Here is a 27,586-nt window from a genome sequence, read left to right on the forward strand (position 1 = left end):
CGTAAAAGGCTTCAAAATAGAGAAAAAAATGAGCTCACGCTCACATACGCACACACATGCACACACACCTCCACACACTGCTGTGCACCCCTAAGGGACATTAGAAAACACTTTTCAAAATGTTCCTCTAAAAAGCACGTCGACACCTGAGGACTTGTACCCGCCGAGCTGTCTCTCTGTGGAGAGCACGGCATTACACAGACAGCGACTCTAGTGTTGGCAGGTAACTGGGGAGTTTACAAGTACTCAGTGCTTTTAAAGGATTTTGAGTTTCTTTCTTTCTCTTTCTTTCTCTTTTTACAGAGAGGAAGAGAGAGGGACAGAGAGTCAGAAACCTACTAGATGAGAGTCATCGACCAGCTGCCTCCTGCACACCCCCCACTGGGGATGGGCCCGCAGCCAAGGTGCATGCCCTTGAGTATGTTTCTACCTACTCCGCACCCCACTGCAAAAAGCACCTAGTGCCTTCATGTGTGTGAACGAGCTGGTGAGTAAGTGTTTACCAGCTGCCAATAAAGCCAGAGGCCCCTTGTTCCCTCGTGAATGATCTACATCCTGCGTGGTTCGGGGTTCAGGGTTCGGGGCTAATGAAAGAGACCAGACAAGAGATAATAATTTGGAAATTGGGGGGGGGGGGGGCAAGCGGGAGCCCAGGAGGACTTCTCCGGTGCCCAGGCCTTGCCACCTCTTATTCCATTTTGGATGCATGCCTAGCCCTTAGCCCTTAGCCAACTGCGGCCACAGCAGACTCTCCTGAAGGCCAGTAACTATCAGGAAGATTCACTCTGAGACTGTTTGGTCAGGAAATGGCTTGAGCCCCGTTGTCTGGACTGAACAGTCCATGGGTGCATAGCTCTGGCCCTCGCTGGGCAGAGGCCCCACATTACTGGGCGGCTCCTGCAAACGGGATCTCGTGACCTAACCCCGCCATAACCCCTTTCACAGAAACTCTTACAAGTCAGTTTACAAACCCCACTCCTTCCAGCAGCCGCTTCCTCTTTCCCCAGGAAACGGAGAACGTGCGCCTGCGGGTGCAGCTGGCTCCCTCGTCTGCCCCTGCGGCCTCGGTTCCTCTTCCCCGGGCGCCTGGCCCTCCTCGCCGCCTGCTCCCCGGCCCCAGGCGCCTTGGGAAATGCCGATGGCCTTCCCGTCCTGGGCCTCTGGGAGCTTTCTGAGTGGGCGGACAGCCAGAGCCTCACTACACCGTCCTGGCGCTTCCTCCCCGCCCTGCCGCCTGGCCTGTCCCGGAGACTGGCCTCCTCCCGCGCTGGGGGGTAGATGTGGGGGTGGGAGGCGTGGGGGGTGAGGGGGTGGGGCGGTTAGGGGGAGGGCGGCTGTCCTGGATGCAGCAGAGGCTGCAGTGCCTGCTGAGGTCGCCTAGCCCATGGCTTCTTGTCTCACCTCGGACTGCCCTTGGCGAGGATGCAGCCAACAGCGCTGGACCCCCCAGGCCATGCTCTCGGGCAGGCCCTGGAGAGCTGGGGGCTGGCAGCTGCTCGCAGGTCCCCGCCCGCCCCGGGCTCCCTCCTGAGCCCCGACACTGCACACCAGAACCAGGCTGCCCTGTGTGCCCCTCAGAATGGGTGACCCACCAAACCGGGAGGTTGCCACTGGCTGCCCTGAGGGAGGTGCGGGTGGTTGGCCACGGCCTCGGGGGCCGGGACAGTGGTCCCCATGGAGGCAACTCGCCAGGGGCTGGGACAGAAGCCAGAATCCTTGGCGAGCAGCTGTTCTGTAACTTGAGCTGTGTGCGTGTTGTATGTAATTACGGGACACAGCTGAACTCCGAAAACGCCACCTCCCGACACAGGGACTCAGGCAAAGGGAGAGAGATGTCAGGCGTAGCTGAGGCCAGAACAGCGCCCTCAGCTCCCACCTGTTCGCATTCAGGCGCGTTGTCCTGGGAGGCTGAGTGAGTGGCAGACGGTGGACGAGGAAGGAGGCGAAGCAGCCGGGAGGCCTCAGGCATCCGGGGAGACTCAGAAGCAAACGTTACGGACACCAGGGGGCGGTAAAGGGAAGTAAGGGTCTGTGGTGCTGAATTTGCATGGCAAATCTCTGTAGCAACTCTTAAGTTTCCTACAAAAAGGAAGAACAACACAGGTAAACAGGAAGCCTCACTGCCCCTGGCTCTGACAGCCCCGGCCCAGGGACCAGCGGGCCACAGCACCGGCCGAGGCCTCCGGGTGCAGCCTCACCCCAGCACCAGGGCTCCCGGGTCACCATGCAGGCCGAGCCGGAGCCCAGGGCCAGCAGAGCCACCTGCCAGCCTGCCGGACTCAGAGCAGACCCTCGGGCTCCCATGGGCAAGAGAAAATGTTGTTTTTTTTAAAATATATTTTTATTGATTTTTACAGAGAGGAGGGGAGAGGGATAGAGAGGTAGAAACATCGATGAGAGAGAAACATCGATCAGCTGCCTCTGCACACCCCTGACTAGGGATGTGCCGGCAACCAAGGTACGTGCCCTTGGCCAGAATCGAACCTGGGACCCTTCAGTCCACAGGCGGACGCTCTATCGTCTATCCACTGAGCCAAACCGGTCAGGGCAGGAGGAAATGGTGTTTGAGCATCAGGGACAACAGTAACTACAGTGGTTGAAACACATCAAATGTGTTAAGTCCACAGAGGCGTTAGGGTACCCCAGGAGCAGTCTTGGTCACTTCAGGGACGCGGGAACCAGCTCATTATTCCGGAAAGTCAAGGCCGAGAGTCATTGTTCCTCCGGCCCCGGTGCCAGCACCGCAGCTTTACCCAATGGCTGACGGGAAGGTCTCCTTTCGGTTTAGGGTTCCTGGGAAGAGGAGGAGGAATGGTGGTATTTAACATTACCCTTCCACAGCCCCCAGAGTGACGGACCTGAGCCTCCACACCGGCAGAAGCTGGGGCGCTGGAGGGGAAGCCGGGAGGGAGAGCGATCCTGGTCGGTCAGCGTGGCGCCAAGGCTGTGACCCACCTTAGTGAGAGGGCGGCCCGGAGCAGCTTGGGGTCCGTCACTGTAGGAAACAGCGCCAGGGCACATCCTGGCTAGGCCCCTGTGTCCGTGTGCTGTGCTTTGGACTGTTTGATGCTCTGATTGGAGCGTTTCTTTATCCAACTTGCTTTATAATTTAAAAATGGATCCTTTTTTGTATCATAACACGTTCGCCTCCAATTCCACATCCATCAACACCCCCGCTGCTCCTCCTGCCTCGTTGCTGCAGGAGCCTGGTCCTCCGGGAAGTCCGTGCTGAGAGACCACCATCCTGTGCCTGTGGCTACCGGGCCTTTCAGAGCCCGGACGCGAGCTTCATCGGTTTGGTTTCATCGGTTTGTTTTAAGGGAGATGCATCCTGAGTTCACACTGACATTATGAATAAATGCAGGATGAAAGGCTTTCTCATTGGTCTTATTTGCATACGTCTTTGCATCTCCCTTTCATCTCTCTTCAAGCATTTAATTGGCGGCACATGAAAGAGAGGACGCTACTCAGTCTAAACGCCACGCGTTCCCGCTTCAAAACACGGCCGTCATTCCAGTGATTCCCCTGCCCCTGGCCTGGGCGCTCGCTGAGCCGAGGAGCGTCTGCCCGGACCTGACCCGGCCGGCTCCGCGTGTCCGGACCAGCGCTCCGGCGGTCACCGGGGAGCCTCCCGCCCGGGGAGCCTGTGCTGTGGGCGGTCACCGCCTGGCGTGCGGTGACCCTGGGCTCCGGGTGTTAACACAGCGTCCCCGGGGCAGGGGGCGGAGCGGAAGGTGGGTCGTGGGGAGAGAAGAGGCTGCATCCTGCTGGACCAGCAGCAGGAAGAGAGCCGAGGGGGGCCGGACGGAGAGGCTGGGGCAGGCGAGCTGAGAGCGGCAGGTCCTGCGTGTTCCTAGCCAGTCCCCGTCCCTGCGGAGCTTGAGGTCACTGCCGTTCTCCCCCTGCACCGCAGACCCCGCCCCTTCCAACTGGCAGGGTCTTCGATCAACACTGTCCATGCACTTCCTCTTCCTGTGACTTTAACATTCCTTTTCTGTAGCTTTATGGTACGAACACAGCTTTGTAATACGTGTAACATACAGCAATATGTTAATGGCTTAAGGCCATTTAAGACTAACAGGAGGCTATTAGTAGTTAAGTTTGGGGGAGTCAAAAGTTACACACAAATTGTTGGCTGTGCAGGGCTGGCACCCCTAAGCCCCATGTTGTTTAAGGGTTAACTGTGAGGCATTTACAGGTGTAAGTCATTAGGCTGTACACCTGAAACTAATGAACTGTCATACGTCAATTATATCTCAATAAAAAAAAGAATAAATCCTGTTCTACATTCATCAAAGCACAACTCCTCTTCATCTTTCTCTTGAAACAGGTCCCTCGGCCCGCTCCCGGCTCCTGGTCTGAGCTCTGCCTTCGCATGCTGGGTGGCGGTGGGGCTGTCCTGTGCCCCCCGGCTGTCCACCAGCATTGCTGGCTTCTCCCCGCGAGATGCCAGAAGCAGCCCCTTCGCTGTGACAGCCAGAGATCGCAGATGTCCCCTGAGGAGCCCGTCGCCCGTGAGAGCCACAGCACCCGCTCTTCTGGCTTCACGTGCCCGGCACCCACCACCGACCCCGTTCAGGAAGCCAACCAGCCGCCGATGGCGTGTGGCTGTGCGCAGGTGTGCACATCCGAGGGTTGTGCTCTCGCACCTCTGAGTGGTTCTGAGAACCTGTGAACACATTTGTAAGTTAACAGCAAAGATCCTTATCCTGAGTTCACATAATTATAAAGAGCATGTTTCCTGCTGTCTTATACATTACAGACATGCCTGAAATGCACTTCATTGAAGATCTTAAAGTGGAAAGAACTTACTAAATTTGTGGAGAACGTCACAGAAACTCAATATTGTCTTTGGGATGAACCCATCAGCCATCTCAGGCTACTGTGAACCCAAACTACTAAAAAAAGAAGAAAAAAGAAGACAGCAGTAGGAAGGGCTCCTGGTGGCTAACTGGGCTGGGGGAAAAAAGCAAATAATAATAATAAGCAGAGCCTAGCAGCCCGTTCTGCACAAGGGCCTCTCACTCAAACTACAATTCCGGGAGAAGCTCTGCCTGCACTGTGTCCGCCACCCGGTCTGGGGCAGCTGGAGCAGGCCAGTGGCTGAGCAGAGCCAGCAGAGCCGAGCACCTAGCTGGAGGGGTGCAGCCTCAGTGCGCACAGTGCGGCGCTCACAGCCCAGCGGGTCCCTTTGAGCGGTTTGCACCTAAAAAAGTTTCCTTCTTCACCGTAACCCTAACTGGATTCCCTTTGGCACTGATTGGCACCTTCACCAAGGGCACCTGCCCTTGCCTTCCGCCCCGGCCCCGCCTTCAGTGTCGGCTCGAGGCCCCGCCCCACCCCGCCCCGCCCCTTGCGTCCACCCAGCCCCGCCCCTTGCGCTCGCCCCGCCCCCGCGTTCATTCGCGCCCCAGGCCCGCCCCTGCTTCCGCCCTAGGCCCCGCCCCCTCGCTCACCAGCGCGCCGAGGCCCCGCCCCGGCGTGAGGCGGCTGCGCGCGCCGGCGCCGGGGGCGTGGTCTCGGCCGCGCGCCCCGCGGCCTCTGCGGCGCCGTTGGCTGTTGGCGCGGCTTCGGCGGTTGTCTTGGAGAAGCAAGATGGCGGCGACGGCGGCCGCGGTGGCGGCGGAGGAGGACACGGAGCTGCGGGACCTGCTGGTGCAGACGTTGGAGGGCAGCGGGGTCCTGAACCGCATCAAGGTCGGCGGGGGCCTGGCCGGGCCTGCGGAGGGCGCGCGGGCCCGGGGCCTGTGCGGGCGGCGGGCGTCACAGAGGGGCCGGGCGCGCCGGGGCCGCCAGGCGGGTCCGTGGTCCGGTCTGTGGCGGGGAGGGGGCGGCTCGGGGTCCCCGGGTCCCGGGTCCCCACCTCCGAGCGGCGGGTGCCGTCCGGGCGGCGCGTTTCCTGGGACCCGCTCCTCAGGCGCCGCGGGACCGGCCGGCGCGGCCGCGGGGCGCGGGGCGCGCTCGGGAGGGGCGACCCCTGGCCGCGTCGGCCCCGCGTCGCCTTGGGCCCCGCCGCCGCCAGGCTGCCCCGGGCTCCCCGGCCTGGGACCTCGGGCCGGTCTGACACCCCTCTCCTCTCCTCTCCTCTCCTCTCCTCTCCTCTCCGCTCCTCTCCAGGCGGAACTCCGTGCGGCCGTGTTTTTGGCGCTCGAGGAGCAGGAGAAAGTCGAGGTAGGACGTCCGCATCTTTCCCCTCCCGGGCCGCGGCTGGGCGGGCGGGCGGGTGCCCGCGCCGGGGGTGCCCGCGCCGGGGGCGCCCTCTGTTCCAGGAGGAGGGGCAGGAGCGTGTTTGGGGTCCACGGGGGGATGTCAGGCTTCTGAGCGCCCGGACGCGGAGCCAGCACTGAGCTGTGGTCGCAGACCCCTCTCTGCAGGGATCTGAAACACGGCCATGGCGGCAGCGGTGTGAGCCTTTCCCAGAACGGTCAGACCGCACCGTTTTCTGTTTTTAAGTTTATTTATTAGCTTTGTTTCAGAGAGGAAGGGAGAGAGAGAGAGAAACATTAATGATGAGGATCGTGGATTGGCGCCTCCTGCACCCCCCTTGCTGGGGATCCAGCGGGAAACCGGGCCTGTGGCCTGAGCGAGACCCAGCCGGACCTCCTGGTTCCTGGGTTCACAGTGGTTTTGCACCCACGCAGTCTGTCTTTCTGCCCAGAGTCCCACCATGAAGCTCTGTGAGTGCATTCAGCTTTTTCTCTCTACCCCGCTCCCGCCACCTCCTGAGTGGATGTCCCGGAACTTGCAGTCCACGAGAGTCGCTTCATAATCCCGCCTTCACCCTTCTCGGAGCCACCGCCTCCGATGCCCCGTGGTTCGGACTTTTGGGAATTTTTCTGTTGTTTTCTCTTGATCACTCCTTGGGTCCTCCGTGGGATCTTTTTCTGTTCCTTCATTGGCAGCCTCGGTGCGGCGTCCCCGAGCTGTCATCTGTTCTCCCTGAGCCCTGACCCACCAGCAGCTGTGGCCGGTCCTCCGGTTCGGCCGTGTCGCCCTCCTGGGCTTCGGCTGCCTGTCCCGCTGCCGCTCCTCCCTCCTGGGCCGCTCCTCCCGCCTGGGCCGCTGGCTTCAGTGCTGTGCGGAGAGGTCTGAGGACGGCTTGGCTTCCTGTGTCCTCTCCGGGCGGCTCTGCCCTCCCCGCGCTCCTCTGCTGTCCGCAGTCTTCCCGAAGCCTTCCTCCGCCTGTTTAATAATACTCAATCTGCCCTTCCATTTCTTTACCTATTTCCTTTGACTCGACATCTTAAAGTTACCTACACAAGCCTACTTGAGTACCTTTGTGATCTTTACCCTCCTTGTGTTTTTTGAGTATTTTTAAAACTATTGAGGTATAGCCCTAGCTGGTTTGGCTCAGTGGATAGGTTATCAGCCTGTGGACTCTATCCTCAGTAGAGGGCGTGCAGGGGGCAGCTGATAGATGATTCTCTTATTTAAAAAAAATTTTTTCTTCATTGATTAAGGTATTACATATGTGTCCTTTTCCCCCCATTGCCTCCCCCCCCCACTCATGCTCTCACCCCACTGGTGTCTGTGTCCATTGGTTAGGCTTGTATGCATGCACACAAGTCCTTTGGTTGATCTTTCCACCTCACTCCCACCCTCCCCTGCCTTCCTTCTGAGGTTTGATGGTCTGATCGATGCTTCTCTGTCTCTGGGTCTGATTTTGTTCATTATATTTCACAAATGAGTGAGATCATGTGATATTTATCTTTCTCTGACTGGCTTATTTTGCTTAGCATAATGCTCTCCAGTTCCATCTCTCTTTTTCATTTTTCTACCTCTTTCTCTCTGAAGAAAAAAAAAAAAAAGATGAACATATCCATGACCTTGAAAAGTTTCCTCAGGCACCTGGACAGGTGGCTCAGTCAGTTGGAGTGTAGACCCCACACCAAAAAGTTGCCGGTTCAGTTCCCAGTCAGGGTATGTACCTGATGCAACTTACTGATGTTCCTCTCTCACGTTGATATTTCTCTCTCTCCCTCTGCAAAGTCAACAAAAACATGTTTGGGTGAGGATTAAAGAAAAAGGCTTTCTTAAGCCCCTTCACGCCCTTTGCCCCCCCACCCCCCCAACCCGGGCAGCCAAGGCCGAGGGCTTCTGACAGCGAGGCCATTGGAACTGCACAGCACGCACTTCCGTTTCTTTACGTTTGGTCTGGCCGTGTTCTCGCCACATAGTGAGTGTACAGACTCATTCATGTGGCTGTCGGTTTCCCGCATCATGCTGGCTGTGTGGACGTCTGCAGTTTGTTCATTCACCTGTGGGTGGACGGGTTGTTTCCAGCTTTAACTCATACACAAGGCTGCTGGGACATGCGTGTGCGTGCGTGTTGCTGGGACCTGCCCTTTCCTCTCTTGAGGAAATACCTCGGCGGGTGATCACACGGAGGGCCTCGGCACCTTTGTACAGCGTGCCCAGACGGGCTTCCCCAGAGTGGGCACCATGCCTCCTCGGCCGCGGTGCTGTGCCTCTGCGGTCTGCGTGAGCAAGCTTTGATGTGCGGGAGTATGTTTTTTTTTTAATTTACTCAAATGTCTAATGATAATCAGTTGGCCTACGCGCTCCATAAAGTCATGTGACCTGCTATAGGTGGACTGCAGATGGCAAGTGTGTAATTAAAGTTCTGTTCATAGTGTCATATGGTTGATAGCTAAGATGACAGTATCAAATTCATAAAGCTGAAATAATAATCAGTTTTTAATAAGTGTTATTTCACATGAGTATTTGGAAGTCTGGCTTCTAAAATACTTTAGTCAGCAATTAATAAAACATTTAAAATGAGTATAAGGCTTCATATATGGCTTTGTTTTATTAATTTTGAGATATTATTCAATAGCACAAAGCAGTTCCTTTAGTGATCAATAGTTGTGGAATGGGGTTAACCATAATTGTTTAGGTGATAATATTTTACTTAACATCTTTGCCAGAAAGTTATACTTTAATCCACATTTTGTAGTTTTCATAATAAACACATGACACTGACAATATTTTATTATTTTTTTTAACAGAATAAAACTCCTTTAGTCAATGAGAGCCTAAAGAAGTTTTTAAATACGAAAGATGGTAAGATGTTCAGCTCTTCTTTTTTTTGTCTATCTGTACATTTCCAAATCCTGACTATTTGGGAGAAATCAGGCATTTCAGATTATTTTTTGGTGTTTGTGATTCTTATAGGTCCTTATAACTCAAAATGAGATTTTATTGGGCTGCTGTTAAGTTGCTTTGCTTACCATGGGTCCGGTGTCACTATAAGAGGCAGAACCGTCAGTGAAGTGCCACAGTATCTTCACGATGGTTGCTGCCAGACCTAGGATCCCAGTGAGAACAAGGGAGACCGGTTTCCATCACTTACTTGTTCACAGCAAAGAGGAATCCATGGTTAAACAATGTGGCCACTCCTCCCGTGAGTGCAGCCTGTCCTCCTCAGTGTCAGGAGGCTCCGGCGTGAAGGCTCACTCACCGCCTCTCTCGCCCCGCAGGCCGGCTGGTGGCTAGTCTGGTGGCAGAGTTTCTCCAGTTCTTCCATCTTGACTTCACCTTGGCCGTTTTCCAACCGGAAGCTAGCACGGTAAGGATGATTGTCACCTCACCTTTGAAGCCTTTGACACCAGTGAGCTCATGAACAGCTGAAAGTTAGCACTTGACAGCTGTAGTGTCTTGCATAATGACGTTTCTATAGCTCCCTGATTTTCTTAAACACCATCCGAGCTGGCAGCGGGCTCTAGGCCCCTGCTTTACTTAACGGGAAGGGAGTGTTGTTGTGAAGCTGGCTGGTTCTGTTAGGCGGTAGCTGTTAGTGTGGACTTGGAGTGTGGAGACGGTGAAAGGAATAACAGATGTAAGCAACCTGACTCATTTTCTATACGCAGAATCCCAAATAGAAACTTGCTCATGTTGTGGCATTGTATTTTGTGTGTTTATGTCACTCACGTGAGCAACTGTGCTTCCTGTGGAAAAAGTGTCATTAAACGGTGTGGGTGTTTGAGGGCTCCATCTGTTCAGTGAGTGCGTATTTGGGAGTGAGCTCGGGGGTTCGCGGGTGGGGCTCTGTGGCCACCTTCAGTCCCCCTCCCCCCACAAATATATATGTAATTTTTTAAAATGGATGTTTCATTCATTAGAAAAACAGTCTCTGAGTTTAGAAAGATGTCTTTAGGTTCTGAAAATATTTTTCTTTAAACTCTGAGTAAGTAATTGTGTTATGTATCTGTGCTCTTATAGCTTACTTTCGCATCTTATTTCTGCCCTAGTTTCAAGGTCTGGAAGGCCGCGAGAATTTAGCCCGGGACTTGGGCATCATTGAAGCGGAAGGCACTGTGGGCGGACCCTTGCTATTGGAAGTGATCCGGCGTTGTCAGCAGAAGGAGCGAGGGCCCGGCCGTGGGGAAGTGAGTGCCGCCTGGTTATACTGCTGCCCGCGCAGCCCCGCCTCTGTGCGGTGGGTCAGGTGTAAGTTAAAGGCTTTTCCCTGGAAACAAAGTGAAACACACTCAGATCGGTAAAGTGCACGTTATGATGAAAACGGAAGTGTGAGTGTTCTGAGCTGCTGCCGCCCCAGTTCTGTGGATAGATCCTGCTGCCCGCTGGCTGACTAGTGCTCACCATCCTTTCTGACTAGTGCTCACCACCCTTTCTGACTAGTGCTCACCTCCCTGCTGACTAGTGCTCACCATCCTTTCTGACTAGTGCTCACCAATGTTTCTGACTCGGACTCACCCCTGTTCCTCTCGGGAAGGGTCTGAGAGCTCAGCGTGGGCACCTGGAGCTCCGGCACAGGCCACTGCTGAGGAGATGGCGAGAACATGCCAAGCATTAGCCTTCTCAGTGCTCACACATAGAAAGGTCGAGTTACAGCATAGTTGATTTTTGAATTGGAAGGCTTTTTTAAACTAGATCTAAAACTATTTGAGCTATTGATTTTTCTTATTTCTAGACATTTCCTAATTCCTGTGTGTTGATTAGCCATTACCTTTCTTTTCGGCCCCAAGACCTCTAATCATTCGCTTTACCGGATAAAACTGCGTGTCCGCCAGCGAGCCGGGCTTCTTACCCATTTAAAGTTTGAGAATAGGTTGAGATCGTTTCGGCCCCAAGACCTCTAATCATTCGCTTTACCGGATAAAACTGCGTGTCCGCCAGCGCGTTACCTTTCTTATTCCTATCCTTCCCTTTAAGAAATACTGCTAATGAGATGAATGGTTTGAGTTCTGTTTCCGGAAGGGTCCTGTCACAGGCGTAGACAGCGTCTGAACGGTCCCAGGGGGCTGGTTATGCGTGTGCTTCTGGCCGCAGGGATGTGTGAGGAGGCTGTGGCTGCCTTGCGTCCCTCCATCTGGACAGCCTCAGAGCTCCTGTTAGAGCCTCTGGATCCATTCGGGCCGACAGAGGGCCCCTTGCACAATAAATAATTCTTTTCATTAAAAGGAAAAATGTAAAAATACGTGTAGTAGAAGGGTAGAGAGCTGTTCAAGATAAGATGCTTTCGTAAGAAAACGCACATTTAATGGTTTGTGATTATAGAGGAAGCATACAGTAATTGATTAGTTCTAAACATTCTGAGTAATAATTTTTAGTCAAAGGGGGCAGAGTATTTCATGTTGAAAGTTTGTTCAACTCAACCTTAATGTGAAAGCCGGGCAGGGGACGGGCAGGTGCGGAGGAGGAGGGCCCAGGGGCCTGGCCAGAGCTCAGGCTGTCCCTGCATGCGCATGTGTGCATTGTGATTTCGTTCATAATGGCTCGACGAGGTTGGTGAGCACGCATTACAGGATGGACACTGTGCTGGCTGCAGTGGACAAAAGAGACCCACATGTAAGGCTCCCGCTCTCCTGAGCTGCCTCTGGAAATGCTGGTGACGGCTCTCGGCTTCTGTGGCCCTGACCTCTATCCTCCCCTCCCCTCCTTTCCCCTCCTTTCCCCTCCCCTCCCCGGTGCACCTCCTGCATGCATACTGGTTGCCCACCTTTTCTCGCAGGTCTGCTGTCCCTTCTGTAGCCACTGGGAATAGCCCAGACGCTGGAGCCAGACTGCTTAGCTTCACACCCAGCTCAGCCATGCCCTGTGTGTGGCCCTCCTCAGCTACACGCCTGAGGCTCCTCCCGGGAAGTGGAGGTGGAAGGCAGCGGGTGTGGTGTGGTGCGGACTGAAGGCCTCTGTGTGTGAAGCTCGGGGAACAGTGCTGGGCATTGGCGGCTGCACCACTGCTGGCCGTCGTTCCCGTTCCCGTCTCTGATTCTGCGGCCATTGCTGTTGGGACGGCTCCCTGAGTCCCGTCAGTCCTTTCCCCTGATCCCCACTCCTCCCCCGTCAGCCCACTAGAAGCTGGAGGCCTGGGTGGAAGGTGACTCTATTCTCCTCACCAAGTGAAGGCGACACGGGACAGAGTCCTGGTTCTGGTCCTTCTGCTGCCTCCTCTGCTGGTGCTGGTTTTGTCCCTGACTCCTGCTTCAGCCAGGGGCGGCCGGCTGCTCCCGAGGTGTCTGCTGTGTGCCCGCTGGTTTAGAAGGCGTGGGGAGGCCGGGCGGGCCAGAGCCCCGGGAGGTGGGAGGGAGGGAGGGCTGCCCTGGAAGAGAGGGGTGCCCGCCAGGGAGCAGCGGTGTGAGAGGTTCCTCGAGACGAAGAAGCAGCCAGTCCGCGGCAGAGCAGGTGTCTGTAGGGACGGGCAGGACCGGGTTCGGCAGGGCGGGGCCTCACAGAGCACAGGCTGATTGAGGGGCTGCTCGGCAGTAATCAGACTCTGAATGCGTTTCGCTTTTTAAAATTAAAATTGGGGAAATCTAATGAGGATATTGACATTAATTAGGAGGAAGTCAACATACCAACCTGTGGAGTCATTTTAAATGCTGAAGCTCTAGGACAGGGGTCTTCAAACTACGGCCCGCGGGCCACATGCGGCCCGCAGAGGAGTCTGATCCGGCCCGCCAGGTTTTTTGGGCAGTGAGCGCAGCCGAGGTGTTACAGTAGGAATTAGTAGTTCATATAGTCCGGCCCTCCAGCTCTCTGAGGGACCGTGATCTGGCCCCCACTTTAAAAAGTTTGAGGACCCCTGCTCTAGGAGGTGTAACTAGTGTGTGTATGTGTAAATGTGCTAATTTTAAACGGAATGTTCTAGGGCGCGCTGGACCTGTCGGATGCGCATTCTCCACCGCCGTCGCCAGAAGGAAAGCTGAGCACGCACACGGGCCCCAGTAAGGTGAGTCCGCGGCTCAGGGACCAGCGGCCGGCAGCCCAGCTCGGGTTCCTCCCGGTCCCACGCCCAGTCCCACGCCCAGTCCCATGCGTCACACTCCTGCTCAGTTCTGCCACTGCTGCTTCCTTTGGGTGAAGTGTAGGTTTTAAGCATTAATTACTTTCCTTTAATTGGTAGTTTCTTGAATTTTGTGTCATAGAAAGGAATATGCTATTAAACAGAATTGTAGAATATTGGACTCATTTGGTACTTTGAACATTACTTCTCATTTATACATTCCTAACTGGAGCAGGTTAGGCTGGGACTGTAGAACGCGGTGTGAACAGTGTAGCTGGGTGGCAGTCAGCCTGACGGGTGTCTATAGTAATGAGGCGTTTTGAGGATTCATGAGGACTGTGAGCTTGGGCCATATTGGTGTGAGGTTTCTGAGTGGTTGAAGTTAGGGCCTGATTCAGGGGTTTGGTATCACAGAGAGTGAACTGGTGGACACTGGGTTCACGTCCAGGGTGTTTGTGCTGCTGGCAGAGCGAGTCAGGAGCAAGTGTGTGGGGCCCGTGCCCTACCGGAGCAGTCCAGAGTGTTCCTGGGGCAGCTGGACTGGTAGGACTGCTGTGTCTGACGGGGGCTGGGGGAGGGGGTGACAGGCTGCTGGTGGGGGGCCTAGGGCTTGTCGGGGCCTAGACAGGGCCCTGGGGGGGACTCCTGCTGTCAGTGTGGTCGGTCCTGGGTGTTGTCCATTGTGTGGGGTGCTGTTAGCGGCCGCTCTGTGGGCGGGCCTTTACGGCTTTCCCTCGATGCTCAGGGCAGGTTTACGGAGTCCCTTGGAGCAGCTGCCAGAGAGAAAGCCTTTGTCACAGCTCTGCTTTCTGTGAAAATACCATGACACACATCCCCACATGCTTACTAGTACCGGCGCCTTGTGCTATTCGGAAGTTCCCTTTGTCAGTCATTCTTAAAGCAAATTAGCAAGACTAACCTTCCCCATAAGGTATGTCTTCAAAATAAGATACTAATGTCTGTTTTGCCTATTTTTACTCTCTTTATAGACATTATTTTAGGAGTTAAGAATTATGGTGAGAATCTGCCGAAACCGGTTTGGCTCAGTGAATAGAGTGTCGCCTGCGGACTGAAGGGTCCCGGGTTCGATTCCGGTCAAGGGCATGTACCTTGGTTGCGGGCACATCCCCGGTTGGGGGTGTGCAGGAGGCAGCTGATCGATGATTCTCTCTCATCGATGTTTCTAGCTCTCTATCCCTGTCTCTTCCTCTCTGTAAAAAAAAATCAATAAAATATATATATATATAAAAAAAAGAATTATGGTGAGAATCTGACATGTTAAGTCATTTAGGAAGTGTTGCTCTAAACCAGTGATTTTTACCCGTGAGCATAAGCATGTTTCCTGCATGCAGTGTCAGGCACCGCCTCTTCCCCGCAGACAGTCACATGTAAACGACAACAGCTGGCACAACATGGCCGCCCAGTGTGGCCGAGTCCGAATGACGGCAGTTTTTTGGGTCAGATTGGCGAAATGTCTTCGGTGTGCTGCAGGTGTTTGGTCTGTGTGGGCCGGAGAGGGAAAAGATGGAAAATCGCTGCTCTCCATGGTCCCGGAGGAGTGAGGGTTCTGAGGCTGTTAGAGAACAGACCTGCAGGGCCCTCACTCCTCCACCTTCTGCCTGTTTTCCATGGAGCCTCAGGCACCCCACAGGGAACGCTGCAGCTCTTTGCGGGCCTGGCTCAGATACCGCCCGTGGTCCTCACCGCCCGGGTTTGGGTGCCAATACTTGGCTCACCCTTTCAGTGCCTGAGCCATCAGGGGCTCTAGAAGGGCCTCTGCCTACTGTCCTCCTGCTCAGAGCCGAGCCCCAGGGACTCAGGGACGGGTGGCCCAGTGCAGGGTCCCGCCAGCCCTGGGGACCTGCTTTGTGCTCCTGAGCAGGGGGTGGGGCCCCAGCCTGAAAGGAAGCTGCTCAGGAGCACAAAGCTTCTCAGCGCGGCTCGGTGAGCACGAGAGAGGGCCTGTCCACGAGGAGGGCGTGTCTGTCCATGGGGAGGGAGTGTCTGTCCACGTGGAGGCGTGTCTGTCCACGGGGAGGGTGGGCCTGTCTATGCGGAGGGCGTGTCTGTCCACGGGGAGGCGTGTCTGTCCACGGGGAGGGTGGGCCTGTCTATGGGGAGGGTGGGCCTATTCACGCGGAGGCAGGCCTGCCCACGCGGAGGCGGGCCTGTCTATGGGAGGTCAGGCTTGACCAATAACTGTTGGGTGGGGTGATTAAAAAATGAGTTGAGCCCCTTGAGTAAGAGAGGTAAAAAGACCAAAGAAGTGGGTTTCCTAAAGGAACATATTAATATCTCCATTTTAAGGAAATTTTCTAATAGGAATCCCTTTTAGTTTATGAATTAGTTTATTTTGAAAGATTATACTTTGTGGTAAAACATGGTTTTATTCTCATGCTCAGATACCAAGGTATAAAGGACAAGGTAAGAAGAAGACAAGCGGGCAGAAGTCTGGTGCCAAGGTAACATGCATGAGGGCAGGGGACAGCGGCCTCGGGCCTGCAGCCCATTGCGCGGTCGCTTCTTTGGAATGTCACCCTCTTTTCTCTGTCAGGCATGGTAGTCTCGGTGGCATAAACGAGAAGTAGTTTGACTTTCAGTTTTATCCAGGTGCAAGTCACACGTTTTTAAACTGTGCTGTCAGTTTTAAGGATTTTTTTGTGGTTTTTTGACAACAAAAAAAGTTGAAAATACTTAATTTTTGAATGGATGGTCATGTCCATATTCTTTACGTGATTTTTATCTGAGGCCAGTTCTCACTGCACGGCTTTTGGTACATTCCTACCGGCAAATTAAAGGCGAAACTTAGTTCCCTCATGGTGTTTGGTGTGCACAGCTGTGACCCCGTGCACAGTGGGACCCGTGCACAGTGTGACCCCGTGCACAGGGCTCAGCCTTAAAACCCCAGGGGAGGGCGGAGCCACAGCGCGCTGTGCCTGCTGCCCGCCCTGCGTCCTCCCCTAAGATCACAAAAAGGGACCAAGCCTACCCTGGCCACTTTTACGTTTTAAATGTTAGAGGTCTGAGAAGCAGGGGCAGCCAGCCGGTTCTTACAGTGAGGTGTCCTTCTCTGCCGTGCCGGTCTGTGGGGCTCAGTGCAGGTGAGCTTGGTTTCAGGAGAGAGCCTGAGGGCTCGCTGTGCTGGCTGCCTTCACCCCGCTGGCTCAGCGGCGAATTCCTGTCCTTCGTTCACACTGTTTTCATGCCTTACCACATGAGATGCTTTAAAATGTTATCAGCACGCCCTTTCCTGTGCCCTTTTAAGGTTGACTGAGTGCCTTAAGAGGCTAACACAGAAGGGTACATGAAGCAAGTCTCCATAAAACCCAGAGAAGAGATGGCAAAACTCCTCTCTGGATCCTGTCTGGAGTCACAGCTGAAAAAAAAGAAAAAAAAAATGTTATCAGCAATATGTCTGCACATTTGCATAGAGAAACTCCTGTGTCAGTGCTCTGAGCGAGACAGTGAGCATGGTCCTCACTCACTAGGAAGGCGTTTACAGTGGCATTGGAGAGGTGACACACCTTCAGAACGGTCGTCAGAAACACAAGCCAGCATGCTTCATAGCCGCCTTTAGTCAGCTCCTCGGACGTAAGAGCGTGTTTCATGACACCACACTTGTGTGATCCTGTTGGTGTCGTGGGTATAAAGAGGTCAGAACATTTGGAAGAAGTGGTCCGGAGGGAGGGTCACCGAGCAGCGTGGGGCCCGGACTCCTGCTCGGGCAGGGCCTCGGGCGCTCCGGGCCGAGGGGGTCTGAAGAGCCTGTGCGGCCCGTGTCCTGTCGCCGGAGCCGCAGGTGCTGCCCCAGTCGCTGTGAACCTGGTTTCCTCTGCGCCCTGGCCTTGTTGGGGCATTGCTTTAGAAGTCTGTGGTGCCAGCACCGTTTCCAGCCACAGAGATGATTCTCAGCCCGTCATCCCTCTGCTTTCCGCTCTGCCTTGTGCTCTTAACCCCCCTCCCAACGTCTGAATAACCCATCCGGAGCTGCATGTGTGTGTCATTGTGGCTACACAGCTGGACACCAGGGGGCGCCGTTCACACGCAGCAGGACAGCACTTCCCATGGGCAAAGCCCTGAGCCTTGCCCTGCTTGTCCATGAAGCACCCCGGCGCCCAGCAAGGCCTGCGGGTGCCTTGTGGCTTCTGTTGTGAGCAGAAGGCCGAGCTCATTTTGCAGATGAACTTTTAAAGTCATTCACGTGTGTATAAAACTGATTTGTACTTGCTAGTGTGAGCCTGTCAGAAGGCAAAGCAAAACCCAAGGTTTTGACCTAATTGAACTTGGGTCAGATAAAAGTATTTCTGGGTTTGCGATTGTGGGCCAGTAAAGGGTGGGCAGAAGAGGTGGAAGCCGAGGTGGAAGCCGAGGTGGTAGGTGGTAAGTGGGAGGGCATTTCTTTAAGGAGGTGACATTGTACACTGTGCTGACACTGACCCCCGAGTGTCACCTGGTCACTGGAAACCGTCCTGTCGTCTGAAAGGCTTGTGGGTAGTTACAACAGCCCTTGGCAGCTCCGCTCACCTGGAAAACCAAATAGTAGATGGTTTTGTTTTTAATACTTGGAATAAAGTGCTTTTTATCTTCACAATAATGTAATATAGAGGATCAGCCTTTTTATAATCACTTTTCAAGTGTTTTTAAACTTGCGTATTGAGGTATTTTTTGCTTCAAGTTCTTTTACAAAGGACCATTTTTTAAATCGTTGCTCCTTTTTCAAAATTCTGGAATAGGCCCAGCATCACGTTGATTTAGGACAGTGGTGTGTGTGTGTGTGTGTGTTTGGGATGGGGGGATGTTTCTGTGTCTTATTTCTTTAAAAAATATATTTTATTGATTTTTTTACAGAGAGGAAGGGAGAGAGAGAGTTAAGAACATCGATGAGAGAGAGTCATCAGTCAGCTGCCTCTTGCACATCCCCTACTGGGGATGTGCCCCCAACAAGGTACATGCCCTTAACCGGAATCGAACCTGGGACCCTTCAGTCTGCATGCTGACGCTCTATCCACTGAGCCAAACTGGTTTTGGCTGTTTCTGTGTCTATTACAGACACGTTGGTTTTCTAGATAAAACAAGCGTTATTGTTCCCTTCATACACTTACACACTCTCTCACACATACACACGCACACACACACACATCCTAAATGCAGGAGCACTCATAGTGGGCAGTGTGCCTAGCACTCCGCCTGACCAGTGTCCACTGCTGTCTGCTTCAGACCCGAGATTTGACTTCTGGCACTGCTGTCCTCTGACCCAGAGCAGCCGGCTTCTTAGAGCTGAGCGTGGAGCAGCTGTGCGGGCCGTCCAGTCTGGTTTTAAAGCCGGAGCGCTGGCTCCGTGCACCTGCAGGCGGGCCGGCTTGTGAGGGAGCAAGGAAATAGGTCTTCTCCAGAACCACTGAGCTTCCAGGAAGGGTTTGGGTTTCTGTGATTCTAGAATAACACAGTGTTTACTCTCTGTGTGCATGAATTAAACTTTTAGGGGTGTGTGTGTGTGTGTGTGTGTGTGTGTGAGAGAGAGAGAGAGAGAGAGAGAGAGAGAGAGACAGCTGTAGTAAGTTAATTTATTAGTAAGTCTCGGGTCATAAACTGCCTTTGGTGGGTTTGGGGAGGGAAGCTGGAGGGGGGGGGTAAGGCATGGGCAGGAAGAGAATTTGTATGAATTTTGTAAACTTGGAAAACTTCCTTTGGCTTTAATGTGTCTGTTATGAGCGGTTCAGATTAAGCCTTTAGTTTGGAAAAGCTTTTTTTCTAGTTCATAGACATTTTAGGAATCAAGGTTTTGGTTACTATATTGTTAACACAGGCATGTTTAAGGGCAAAGAAACCAGTGAAGGACAGAATCCAGTTAGGTTTTGAGGGTCAGGGCCAACTGGAAACAAGGGAACACGTGTTGTTGGATGCAGGCTGGGACAGGAGGGAGAGCGCTCGAGGGCCTTGAACGTTGGTAAATGCTCGGGCCGGCCAGTGTAGATGCTCGGGGGTGGTCTGTGTAGATTAGCGGTGTCGAACTCAATCAGAGAAGGGGCCAAAATCTAAAATCCAGCCTAAATCGCGGGCCGAATGGTTTACTGAACAGTCATAAACTGACAATGTCATAAACTGACAGCAGAGTGCAGTGATGACAGCGCGGTGCGGGCCACATTGCAAGGCCTGGCGGGCTGGATTTGGCCCGCGGGCCTTGTGTTTGACACATGTGGTATAGATGCTTAGGGGCTGATCCGTGACGCTCGGGCGCCGGCCCGTGTAGATGCTCAGGGAACCGGTCCGTGTAGACGCTCGGGGACCGGACCCTGTAGACGCTCGGGTACCGGCTCATGTAGACGCTTGGGGGCCGGCCGGTGTAGACGCTCGGGGGCTGGCGGACGTGCCATGGACATGGAGTGCGGTGGGGCGCCCTCTGAGGTCTGAGTGGAGGCCAGGGCTGCCCTGGCGCAGAGCTCCGCTGTAGACCGCACACAGTGGTGGCTCCTTGTTGGGGTGCGGTGTGCTGGGCTCCGGGCGGAAAGGCTGTGCTCGCTTTGCTGTAATTCTTGGTTCGTGTGTGTGAACTAACCTTCCTTTGCCTCCATGTTGGGCACGCTGACTTACGGTAACTGGCGGAGCAGGGAGAGATGCGGAGAGGAAGTGGGAAGTCATGAGTAAATGGAGTGGGCATAGCAAGGGTTCCTTCAGGGAGTGTGAGGAGTGGTGCCCACCCGTTTCTCTGGCATTCCCCTGGCGGGCCCGGGGCCTGAGCCAGCTGAGGGCCGGGGGTCACTGCAAGCCCCTCCCACCGCCCCTCCTGGCCCTGCACTCATGCCAGGGGGTGCAGCTGTCCAGGACCCTGTATGATTTAAACACCTTATCACAGTCTTACTTCACCAGGGACCTGCCTCTCCCCCGTCTGTTCTAGAAAGCCGGCAGCAGTGCTAGTCAGAGCGACACAAGCATCTCCTCATCAGAACCAAAGAGCAAAGGCAGCCTCCACTCACTGGCCCAGGAAGCAAAACTGGGGCCTTTCTTAAGCAACAAGAGTCTGGATGTCACAGACAAAGCTGGCCTTTGTCCGCACGAAGATGACCTGGACGGAGATTCTTTCTTTGACGATCCCATTCCCAAGCCCGAAAAGACCTACGGTTGGTGAGTTGGCTCTTTGGGGTTATCAGAATAGAGGCTTAAAAAGGTAATTTCTCAACCTGTTATTTACAGTTAAGAAACAGTGAGCTGCTAAAGGTTCCATCCTTACTAGACACGTGAGTCTGATTTGTGTGATCAAAGCCTTCAATGCGATCATGCGTCCAGAGTGAGGAAGCCAGGTCAGTGGTCGGCAAACTGCGGCTCTGTTGACTAATGAGTTTGCCTACCACTGGGTTAGTCAGATGGTGGCACTGGGGGGCATGCTGATGGGTCCGAGTGGGCTCAGGAAGGACAGAGGAGAGAGCTGTGTGTGGTGAAATTTTTTTGATGAGTTTCATAGGAGGGTGCAGAGGAATGGGCGGGGCTGGAGGGCGGGGGGTGGGAGGTGGGGTTAGAACCATTAGAGCAGAAAAATTAACAGCGTGCATGTACTAGTATGTGGATGAGAACAGTCCTGGGTTTTTTGTTTGTTAATCCTCACCTGAGGATATTTTCCCATTGGTTTTTAGAGAGAGTAGGAGGAAGGAAGAAAAGAAAGAGAGACAGCGATGTGAGAGAGACACATCGATTGGTTGCCTCTGCACGTGCCCTGACCAAAGCTTCTGATGTGCCCTTGACTGGAATCAAAGCTACGGCCCTTTCGTCCACTCTGTCCGCTGAGCCAAACCGGCCAGGGCGAGAACAGTTTCCAGAGAGAAGTCAGTGATGTGGGCCCAGGTTTCTGCTGAGCTACACTGAGTGCCCAGGCCTTGGTCTTCGCTGGGCGGTGGATGTGAGGAGGAGAGCTTCTGAGAGGAGCACAGACCGTGGCGAGGAGGAGCAATGGGAGGTCGCGCGGAGTTGGGCCTCCTCACCCTCCGGTGCGGTGCACTGTGTGTTCTTGGTGTCCTGTGAGACCTGCTTGTGCTGCTCTGGCCGGCAGAGGCCGGAGCGCATTGACTGTGCTTGTCTCCTGTTAGGAGAAGTGACCCTGGGAAGCCAGGAGGGGGCCTCACCTCGCTCGCCGACGCCCCGTCCCTGAAGAGTGGTCTCGGCTCCCTGCCGGGCGCCCCCTCCTTGAAAGACTCGGAAGGTGAGTGCTGGCTGCAGAGGTGGCACTGGATTCTGTATTTCTCTCTAGCTCATTATGGAGCATTTGGTCATTGCTTATTTTTTCAGAAGAACATATGTAAGATCATAAAAACAGCCCATAACATTACCATTCAGAAATAGATTCTGTTAATATGATGTTCTGTTTGTTAAATTTTTAAGATATGGCTTTATTCTGCTTTTCCTATGCCACCAAAACACTATTAGTTGACATTTTAGCTGTCTATCATGCTGATATACATATATATAAAAAAAAAGCCTAATATGCTAAGTCTCTAGTCGTCCATTCAACCAATCAAAGAGTAATATACTAATGATATGATAAGGTCACTTTGATGTGCACTGACTACCAGGGGCAGACACTCTGACCGGTAGGTTAGCTTGCTACTGGGGTCCAGCCAATGAGGACTGAGTGAGATGACCAGGACATGTCCTGGAACCCACCCACAGTCCCTCTCCAGCTGGTCAACCTCCCATGTCCTTCCCTGGTCCTGTGCACCGGTAAGGTCCCTTGGCCTGGCCTGCACCCTCTCGCAATCTGGGACTCATTGGGGGATGTCGGAGAGCTGGTTTTGACCCTATCCTGTAGGCCAGGCCGAGGGACTCCACTGTGCGTAAATTTGTGCACCGGGCTTCTAGTAGAGGTATAATTTTAAACCATCTCTCTTGGACATTCCGATTGAGTTGTGTAGGATTTAATTAAATTCATTTTTTCAAACATGTGTCTTATAGATTGTGTGGTGCCACAGTGATCACCTCAGGGTGTGAGAGGGATTTGGACCTGGTGTGTCCTGTGCAGCAGGGACAGGGACTGCAGCTGCAAGGAATGCCGGGCTGCCCACACATTCCGCCTGCCCGCCCTGCCCAGTTCCCCATCCCGCACGGCGCAGGCCCAGTGCTCAGACACGGGCCTGTGGGGAGGAGCTTGAGCAGTCCGTCACAGGGGGCAGAGGGTTTAATCAGCACAGTGTTAGAGTATAGCTGGGCCTCTTCCGAGTGAGTTTTCTGAAAAGTGGGTGAGCTCCGTGTGAGGGAATTGCACTCGGCAGTCAGCAGTCACACTGTCACCTGGCTGAGGAAGCTTCTGTCATAAAGAAGCCCTTATTCTGGGGGAGAAGTAATTGACACGTTAATAAATGGTTGTATTCTAAATCTTGATTTAATGCAAATGTGTTTTCCTGTTCACAGGTAAAAGGGGAAACCCAGCTTTGAAAGATCTGAAGGTGGTGAATGATAAAATCGGATCCCTTGGATTAGGTAACTTGATAACCAGTTTGGAGGTGGTTATTTCACGATGGGAGTAACTGCACTGTTTATCCGGTGACTTAGTTATTTGCTGGTACTAGTGTCTTATGTATGGTAACAGTGTTATTTCTGGTCTTCGGGACTTCTTCTGTAATGAGGCAGTATTAGTCAGTAATGTGTGTTTTTGGAAGGAAATGTGTGTGTTTACTATAGGTAAGTTGTGAAGTGTGTTTATATAAATATTAGCAGCCCGGCGCATGGGTTCATGTACCAGCGTGGCCCCTCGGCCTGGCCTGTGGCTCTCTGATACCCCCCAAGGGCCCCTGATTTCGAGAGGGCACAGGCCAAGCCGAGGGACCCCACCAGTGTATAATCGGGGCCGGGGAGGGACCGAGGGAGGGCTTCAGGGTGTGTCCGGCCCGTCTTGCCCAGTCCCAATCAGCTAGACCCCAGCAGCAAGCTAACCCCGGTCGGAGCATCTGCCCCCTGGTGGTTAGAGCACAACATAGCGGTCTAATCAGGCTTCATTATAGAGGATAACACGTGTCTCCCCAACCTTCCAGGGGCTGGAGAAGATGACGACTACGCGGATGACTTCAATAGGTGAGGAGCAGGCGGACACAGGCACACTGTCCCGCCGTTTCTGGACGCAGGAGAGCGACAGGATCCCTGGGCTTATTTTAGTGGGCGTGGCCCTGTTCAGAGTGACGGGGTGCGGGGTGATCCAGAGCGGCACCGGCCTGGAAGCCTGGGTGGATTCCACATCCGGATGTGGGTGTTCAGGAAACTCGGGAGAATGAGTGGAAGTAGCTGAAGAACTGAGTCTCCGCACCAGGCCTCCCTAGAAAGAGGGCCTTCCTCTCCCCTCCTCCTCATCTCCACTCCCCCTTCCCTTCCCCCTCCCTCTCTCCCCTCCCCCCTCCCCCTCCCCCCTCCTGGCCTCGTGGGAACTGCCCACACCTCCCTGAAACACGTGGCCTACACGATCTTTCTGACTCAGGTGGGTGTGGGTGGGGTCACGGGAGTTGGGCAGTCACTGGTCCGGAAGTGGGGCTTGTGTTGGAGATGACGAGGAAGTTGAAGTTAGAGGCTGAGGCGGGGTGCTCGGCAGAGCCCCTGCCTGGGGGTGTCTATACCCGGGAGCTGGCTAGTTGGTGGGTTCCTTTGTGAGAGGCAGCGTGGCCCTTGCTTTTCTTCTCCGTCCAGTTGACTGGCCCTGCGGTCTCGCAAGGGTCTCCAGGGTCAGGGAGATCAGGCACGGAGCTGAGGTGATGTGACACTATTTAGGTTAGAGGCTTGGCGTCACTCTTGTTCCCTCTCCCCTGAATTAGCACCAGCCATCGCTCGGAGAGAAGCGAGCTGAGCATCGGCGAGGAGATCGAGGAGGACCTGTCTGCGGAGCTGGACGACGCCAACACGAGCGACAAGGTTGGCAGCGTGTGGGGCGGGGCCGGGGCTGCCTCGGTTCATGCGGCTTTAGGAGCTGCTCTGACGACGGAGACAGCGGGAAATGGATGGCCGATGGACCTGGCTCAGTCTGAAAGAGCTCGAGTGAGGACTGAGCTGTGTCCACGGGGCTCTGCACAGCAGGGCAGGGCTACACACCCGGGGGAGACAGCGCAGCAGAAATGGAGCCAGGGTAGACCTGGGTCTGTATTGGGGTTCCGCATTTGGGCCTTGCGATTAGGCAGAGAGAGGATGCGCTTAGATGTGTGAGCTGGCGGCTCGGGATCGCATGTTGGTGCCAAGAGAGCCTGCCTTCCCCCCGAGCATGCTCCCTGAGCGCGTGACCTTTGCTCTGAGCACCGTGACCTTCGAGGAGGATTGCAGCGGGAGGCCTTGGCGGGAGGGAGGCAGTGTTTGCAGTGAAGACAACACGTCCGCAGCAAACCTGGGCTCGCGCTCGTCCTGCCCGCCCTCCGCGGCTCCGTGCTCCCCGTCCGCGCGGCCTGTGCACACGTTTCCGCCGGAGGAGGCGAGGGGCATGCGGGCAGCAGCGGGGCCGCGATGACCCTCACGGCGGCGCCGGGTTTCAGGAGATCGGAGACCGCTGCATGCTGACCTCCTCTGTCCTGTCCGACCCACAGCTCGAGGACCTGACGCAGGACCTGACCGTGTCGCAGCTCAGCGACGTGGCCGACTACCTGGAAGACGTGGCCTTCACCTGAGGACGGAGGTCGCCACCGCCCAGGACAGACGAGCCCCCCACGTCCGTTCTCCCGGGCAGTGCGGCCGGAGTCTGCTCTGCTGGTGCCTTGTGTTCAGAACGACTGCAGATATTTTTAAAGATTGACTTTTCATTAACTAAACAGAACCTTCCACGGAGCCCATGCGTGGGAGATTTCCGTCTTAACCTGGTCACCTGCCCGTTTTCCTCAAAGCAATTCCGCTCAGATGCCTGACGAGGAGGCACGTGAGCCAGCAGGACTGAGAGCGAAGAGAAGGGGGCCAGTGAAGCTGCAGGTCCCCAGCTCGCAGGCACACGTGGGCGGGGCAGGCGGGCCGAAGGAAGGGCTGCCGGGGCCCAGGGGGAGGCGCTGCCGTCTGTCGGGGGGAAGTGACCGTGCTCTGGGTGCTGCCAGCTCTGCCCCTAGAGGGGCAGGGGGTGCGGGGGTCATTGGTGCGGTGTCCTGGCAGCGGCGCGTCACTGCCGTGTCCACACGAGAAGCAGTCCTGCAGGCCCTCTGACAGCTCAGGTATCACCTGACCCCGTCCTGAAACGTTCAGTTCCGAGGCGCACCTGAGGCCGGCAACCGTGCTCCACCCGGACCTGCGCGTGGCGTGGGGCCCAGTGGGGGAGCAGACGGCCTCAGACGTGTCCAGGGGCAGCTTCCTGCTGCAGCCAGTTCCTCCTCAGAGTGAGCCACGCCCTCCCCCCTTCCCCGGACGGGCGCCGTGTTTACAGGGGTCACTGTGCCCACGGTACTATTGCCCAGTGGGTGACGCGTGCCTGTGCTACAATTACAAGTGAAGCTGTGACTGCGTGGTCAGTTTTGTACTTTTCTATTTCCATTAAATTATGGCTTTTACGGAAGTCCCCTTTCCTAGTGAGCGGAGGAATGAATTGGCTGACCTCCTTCGGGGCGCGGACCTGATGGTCAGTGTGTGCTCGCGGTCATTTCTCCGCCTCACGCTCAGAAATGCCCGCCGGCTGCCGCGGAAAGGGCAGTGGTGGTGTGGGGTCAGGCTGTGGAACATTGGAGTTTGGATCTATAATCAAGTGAAACTGAGCCATAAACGCCAGCAGGAGAGGACAGCACACGGGCCGGCTGTCCACATGTGTGCGGTCGGCGCTGCATGAAGACGTGGCTGCCGCTGATGTCCTGGTGCCCCCACTGGTGTCCCCTGTCTGCCCTCGCTGTGCAGCTTCGCTCTGTCCGCCCTCGGGAAGCGGCAGCCTGTGCCCTGTGGGCGCCGTGCGTGGTGGGAGCTGGACCTCGGTGGATGGACGGTCTGCCGTGGGACAGTTTCCCCGAGTGTCCTTCCCTGTGGCCAGAGTCTGGCCTCCGGTCCTGTGTGGGGGATGGGAGATAATGCCAAACACAGAACTTGTTTCTCATCAGCCTCAACTGTAAATATTCCGCCGTGAAGTGTCGTTCCGTGTGTGTGCTTCGATGGGACGGTTTGCGTGTGTGTGTGTGTGTGTGTGTGTGTGTGTGAAATGCATATTGAAATAGCCCGTGAAATACGTTTTCATAGTAAAACCTGTATTTTACAGTGGAGTTTCCAAATGCTCGCTCTCGTCTTATAGGCGGCAATAGGAGTGAATAAAAAGCTTGCACCTTCCCTACTGTGTGTGTGTGGCAGTGACCAGCGTTAGCTGTGGCCGCCAGTCTCCATGGCGCCTGGGCCCCTCCTGTTGGGCACGCCTGTCCCCCAGAACTGTGCTCCCAGAACCGTGACCATCTGGCTCCTTTCCATCTTGTTCTCAGAGGCTCCGGCCTGGGGGTTTCCCTCCCAGCCTGCCGCTGTCACGGCCCTGTGGCCCTCCCTCGCCCTGTCTGACCGGGCAGTTCTGGACCCCGTGGTGGTAGAATTGCATTCCCACAGTCTGCCCGGCAGGCTGGGCGGCTGCCCTCACCCTGACCCCGAGGACCGGCTCGAGGTTCAGTGAGGGCCCAGCTGCCCTCCTCCCTCCGGCCATTGTTCTCAAAGGAAGTGCCCAGTTGTCGGCCGTTGCTGGTGGCTGCTGGCACAGGACACGCAGAGTGGGATGGGGAGGGCGAGCAAAGAGGGGCCCCCTCCGTTCTGGGGAAACGGAGACGAGGGAGGCTGGCTGAGTCCTCCCAGCTCCCAGAAGCAGGAGCGCGGCCTGGCGCCAGGGAGGCCTCTGGACCTGGAAGGGGGTCGTCCAGCAGCACGGTGACTGAGACGGCCTGGTGCCCGGGCCAGTGGGGTCCCGAGCAGAGAGCCACGCCCACGCCCACGCCCAGGGAGTGGCCCAGGTAGCCATCCTGCAGGGAGAGTGGGCGGAGCCACGAGGGACCTGTGGGACCTCCCTGCGGGGCCGGCTGGTGCGGCTGGAAGGAGGGTCCCGCGCCCTGACCGCAGGCCTGAGGGTGGCCGGCCTGTGCGGGGCGCCGCACACGAGGAAAGGCAGCGTTTCCACCACAGGGAATGCGGGCCTGGCTGCGCTTGGATGGGGAGGAAGGGGAAGAGAGACTGGACCAGTTTCCGTGAGTTTCTGTTCCTCCTCAGAGGCCTCATTCGTGAATCACTTCCCCAAAGCCCCTGCGGCCGAGCCCCACCAGCATCACCGCCTCAGATCTGCTTCCTCTCAGGTCCCTCTGCCCGTGCTGAGCCAGGACCCACCCCTGCTCCCTGGCACCCACGGGCGACGTGAGAACCACGCAGTGAGAGCAGGGTGCACCGGCTGCTTACACCGAA

The 27,586-nt window shown here is 55.3% G+C and overlaps 1 protein-coding gene across 2 annotated transcripts; it reads left to right on the top strand.

Moving 5' to 3' along the window:
- The first annotated feature begins 5,483 nt into the window (after nt 1-5,483).
- On the top strand, nt 5,484-25,733 carry CEP43 (centrosomal protein 43). Of its 2 annotated transcripts, XM_084890956.1 has the most exons (13): nt 5,484-5,697; nt 6,118-6,171; nt 9,009-9,063; nt 9,480-9,568; nt 10,251-10,388; nt 13,112-13,192; nt 15,649-15,708; nt 20,142-20,368; nt 21,325-21,437; nt 22,643-22,711; nt 23,263-23,302; nt 24,031-24,127; nt 24,787-25,733. In XM_084890956.1, the coding sequence occupies exons 1-13, from the start codon at nt 5,596-5,598 to the stop codon at nt 24,865-24,867; spliced, it is 1,206 nt and encodes a 401-aa protein (XP_084747082.1). In that variant the 5' UTR covers nt 5,484-5,595; the 3' UTR covers nt 24,868-25,733. The 2 variants fall into 2 exon arrangements, with proteins under 2 accessions (XP_084747082.1, XP_084747083.1); XM_084890957.1 differs by lacking the exon at nt 15,649-15,708 and having other exon boundaries at nt 5,497-5,697.
- The last annotated feature ends 1,853 nt before the right edge of the window (nt 25,734-27,586 follow it).

This window comes from Pipistrellus hanaki (genome assembly GCF_964339955.1).
Source record: "Pipistrellus hanaki genome assembly, chromosome: 7".
NCBI lineage: Eukaryota > Metazoa > Chordata > Mammalia > Chiroptera > Vespertilionidae > Pipistrellus > Pipistrellus hanaki.

Excerpts from the sequence above, each read along its gene's own strand:
- CEP43 (XM_084890956.1), top strand. The coding sequence starts at position 5,596 with ATGGCGGCGACGGCGGCCGCGGTGGCGGCGGAGGAGGACACGGAGCTG. Across the intron at positions 10,389-13,111 it reads GAGGGCCCGGCCGTGGGGAA|GGCGCGCTGGACCTGTCGGA; the intron begins GTGAGTGCCGCC and ends GGAATGTTCTAG. Across the intron at positions 20,369-21,324 it reads CCCGAAAAGACCTACGGTTG|GAGAAGTGACCCTGGGAAGC; the intron begins GTGAGTTGGCTC and ends GTCTCCTGTTAG.